The sequence below is a fragment of the Mytilus trossulus genome, chromosome 14 (assembly GCF_036588685.1).
Source record: "Mytilus trossulus isolate FHL-02 chromosome 14, PNRI_Mtr1.1.1.hap1, whole genome shotgun sequence".
Lineage (NCBI taxonomy): Eukaryota > Metazoa > Mollusca > Bivalvia > Mytilida > Mytilidae > Mytilus > Mytilus trossulus.
Genome location: NC_086386.1, coordinates 40,450,497 through 40,454,026, shown reverse-complemented (window position 1 = coordinate 40,454,026; position 3,530 = coordinate 40,450,497). Strand labels below are relative to the sequence as shown.

Sequence of the window (3,530 nt, the reverse complement as noted above, 5' to 3'; positions counted from 1 at the left end):
TGTATACCTGTGAATTTTAAAGACGTTGTGTATGATAAAATTCACAATGTTTGTGTATACATCAAAATGTGTTTGAAATAGTATATTTTGTTGATATATTGTGTGGCCAGGTAAATCCTATTTTTAAAAGGTTGTCAATAATGCAAACAGGTTATTTTTATTGCTTTATTGATTGTCGATCCGTTGAAAATGACATACATTAGCGTCCGGGTTCATTAAATATGCTGAAATAATATTTGTACCGGTTATATATATATTGTAAGTCGAAAGAGACTTACAAACAGATGCACTAAGATACTGGTAAGTACAAGTACGTTACCATATTATTACAAAAAATATATAGACTAGCTTTTCGCAATCTGATAAACCTAAAATCGAAGACAGCGCACTAAAACGTACAAGTATAAAAGTTTACAATAAAACAAAATCTTTAAAATTTGATTGAAAAACTTCCTGTCAAACATCAAACAGTATATATACACTAGCCAGTTACAAGATCAACTTGTCAGAGTTCCAATACCGTTTTGAAGCTAGAGTATTGACAGTTTCACCTGATTGGTGGTGTCACAATGTTGTGTTTCTACACCGTATGAAAAGAGCATATAATATATTGAATTTATCTTAAAACAATTGTGTAATTAATGATTGATAATTTATTCTTAGATGCAGACTTTTTTGTATTAGTTATTATTAGCGTTGAACTAGCTTTAAGTAACTGCGAGTACTCATAGATCTATGCCTCGTGTCTCTTTGATGTTGAAATATACCATTACCCGTTCACGTCCACACATTTTTTTTTATAGAATGTATTTCGTTTTGCATCCATCTGATGAGTTAAGCCTCTTTCAACTGATTTTTAATTTCCGTTCTTTTAATTTATATGTTGTACTGTCACACTACTGTCCAATGTTAGGGGGAGGGGCGTTGTCGATACCCGCATACTGTATGTATATGTATGTGCCTGTCCCCGTCCCATTCAGGATCCTGTAATTCAGTTGTTGTCGTTTGTTGCTGTGTTACATATTGGTTTTTCGCTCATTTTTTTGTACATTAATACGGCTGTTAGTTTTTCGTCTTATTTGTTTTACGATTGTGATTTCGGCGACTTTTATAGCTGACAATGCGGTATGGGCTTGCTCATTGTTGAAAGCCATACGGTGGCTTATAGCTGAAATTTCTGTATCATTTGGTCTCCCGTGGGTTCATTGATAATCATACCAGATCTTCTTTTTCATATACAATCATCAAATGAATACATGTATTTCAGTGCTTCGGTTTTTACATGGTATAAAACATAATTGGTTTTTCGCTCATTTTTTTGTACATTAATAAGGCTGTTAGTTTTTTCGTCTTAATTGTTTAACGATTGTGATTTCGGCGACTTTTATAGCTGACTATGCGGTATGGGCTTGCTCATTGTTGAAAGCCATACAGTGGCTTATAGCTGTTAATTTCTGTGTCATTTGGTCTTCCGTGGGTTCATTGATAATCATACCAGATCTTCTTTTTCATATACAATCATCAAATGAATACATGTATCTCAGTGCTTCCGTTTTTACATGGTATAAAACATAATTTTCTGAAATCATCCATTGATATATAAAAAAAACTTTGCAGAAGGCAATATTTACCTGCAAGAATTATGCTAATTTTTCAAAATGACAGCACACTGATATATCTATACATGTTTTATATTCAAGATTTGCCGGCTTCAGTTGAGAAATGGTCAGTATGCTTTGGAATCCAGCCAACACAATCAGATCCTCTAAAATACCAGCTTTGATGCAGGATCCGGGAATCATAATTGGTTACCGTCAGATAAATCAGACGTGGAGTTATTATGCGAGAAGCATGTTTAAAATTCACAACGAAACATTCAATATATGGACACATTTGATAGCCATTTTCATACATTTAAGTATGATTTACCAGTATGCCGAAAAATGCAACTATTATCGTGACCAACAATCATGGACTCTATTGATATTTAGTGTTTGTTGCATATATTCGACGACAATTAGTGTAATAGCACATATATTTCATAGCAAAAACATTGATGTCCATTTTAGCTTATTTCTGCTTGATTACGCAGGCGCGTATATGTATGGATATGCTTCCGGTTTGATAGCCATTTACTACTTTTCAGATGAATACACCTACAGCATGATCGTAAATGTTTACTTAATTTCCCATTGGATATTCTCTTTGTGTGGCTTTGTTCTTTTGTGTATTATAAAACTGACTTTTGGGCATAAAGAGCAACAATGGAGAAGGAAAGGTCTATTAGCTTTATTTTTTACGTTGCATGGAATTCTTTTGTCTGCAACAGTAGCAAGAAAATATTGGCTTTTACTGAATGGAAACCAGCAATATTTAGCACCCATTACTAATTATAATTGGATATATTTATCATTTTTTCTTGAAGGTGCGTCGTACGGTTGCCACTTGCCAGAAGTGTTTTTTCCAGGCAAATTTGATATTGTTGGACAAAGCCACCAAATTTTCCACATATTTGCTACATTAACACAGATATTACAGATACGCGCAGTGCGCTTTGAAATATCAAAAGGGAACTCTTCATATGGACATCAATCTTTGCCTTCACTGTTTATATTGTCAACTATTTCTTTAGGTGTTATTACTTTTATATGTGTATTTATCATTAGAATATATTATCCAGTAAGAAATATAAAAAAAGAAAAATAAGCCATATTGAGTTTCAATCTTAAAGTTAAAAAATGTATATACACGTCAGTTTGCACGCCAATACTGTTGTGTTTAGTTTTTCGTAGGTCAAAAACAGCATATTGCACAGGGCATACAGCATGTTACTAAAAATACATTCTAGAAATCCCCAAATTTACATTGTTCATGCAATAGTTGTTGATTAATAATATAACAATTGTAGCCTTTGGTTGTTCAAAGTCAATACGATGTTATATCGACCTCTGTCAATATGCTTCTCTTAGGTCGATATATAGAGAATAATACATGGCAAAATCCGTATCATATGTCGTATCATCCCGAGACATCAATATCAGTCCGAGGGCCTTTAGGTCCGAGGGATGATATTGGTCGAGGGTGATACGGCATGTGATACGAATTTTGCTATGTATTATACGCTTTATCATATATTTCAACCAACAGAAGAGTTTTATTTTATATGAACTGTTTTCTGATCCATAGCACTGGGTTACCTTCAATTCTCCTTTTGTCTTGTTTCAAAGCTTTAAAATAACTGCTCAATTATTTATACGAAGCACCTAGGTTACCTTACAATCTGTTGTTTTGAATATATTTTGATTTATTATTGTATAATTTTGATTCTAACATGACGTCCTTCAAACGCTTTGAGTACATACCCGTGGTAAAATATGAATATATTGCATTGGCTGTTCCGATCGTACTCCCACGTCATATGTTTTTTTAATGAATGAAGTACCCGACGTCATAGAATGATGACGTTATAATTTAAGCATTTTACGGGAAAATACACGCTTTTGATACCGAAAATCATCACAACAAGGAAA

At 33.3% G+C, this 3,530-nt stretch overlaps 1 protein-coding gene across 2 annotated transcripts; it reads left to right on the top strand.

Annotated features, from left to right (window-relative positions):
• On the top strand, positions 1-2,712 carry LOC134695999 (membrane progestin receptor alpha-like). 2 transcript variants are annotated; one of them, XM_063557518.1, is made up of 2 exons: positions 1-310; positions 1,701-2,712. In XM_063557518.1, the coding sequence occupies exon 2, from the start codon at positions 1,723-1,725 to the stop codon at positions 2,704-2,706; it is 984 nt and encodes a 327-aa protein (XP_063413588.1). In that variant the 5' UTR covers positions 1-310; positions 1,701-1,722; the 3' UTR covers positions 2,707-2,712. The 2 variants fall into 2 exon arrangements, with proteins under 2 accessions (XP_063413588.1, XP_063413587.1); XM_063557517.1 differs by having other exon boundaries at positions 5-300.
• Positions 2,713-3,530: the final 818 nt, after the last annotated feature.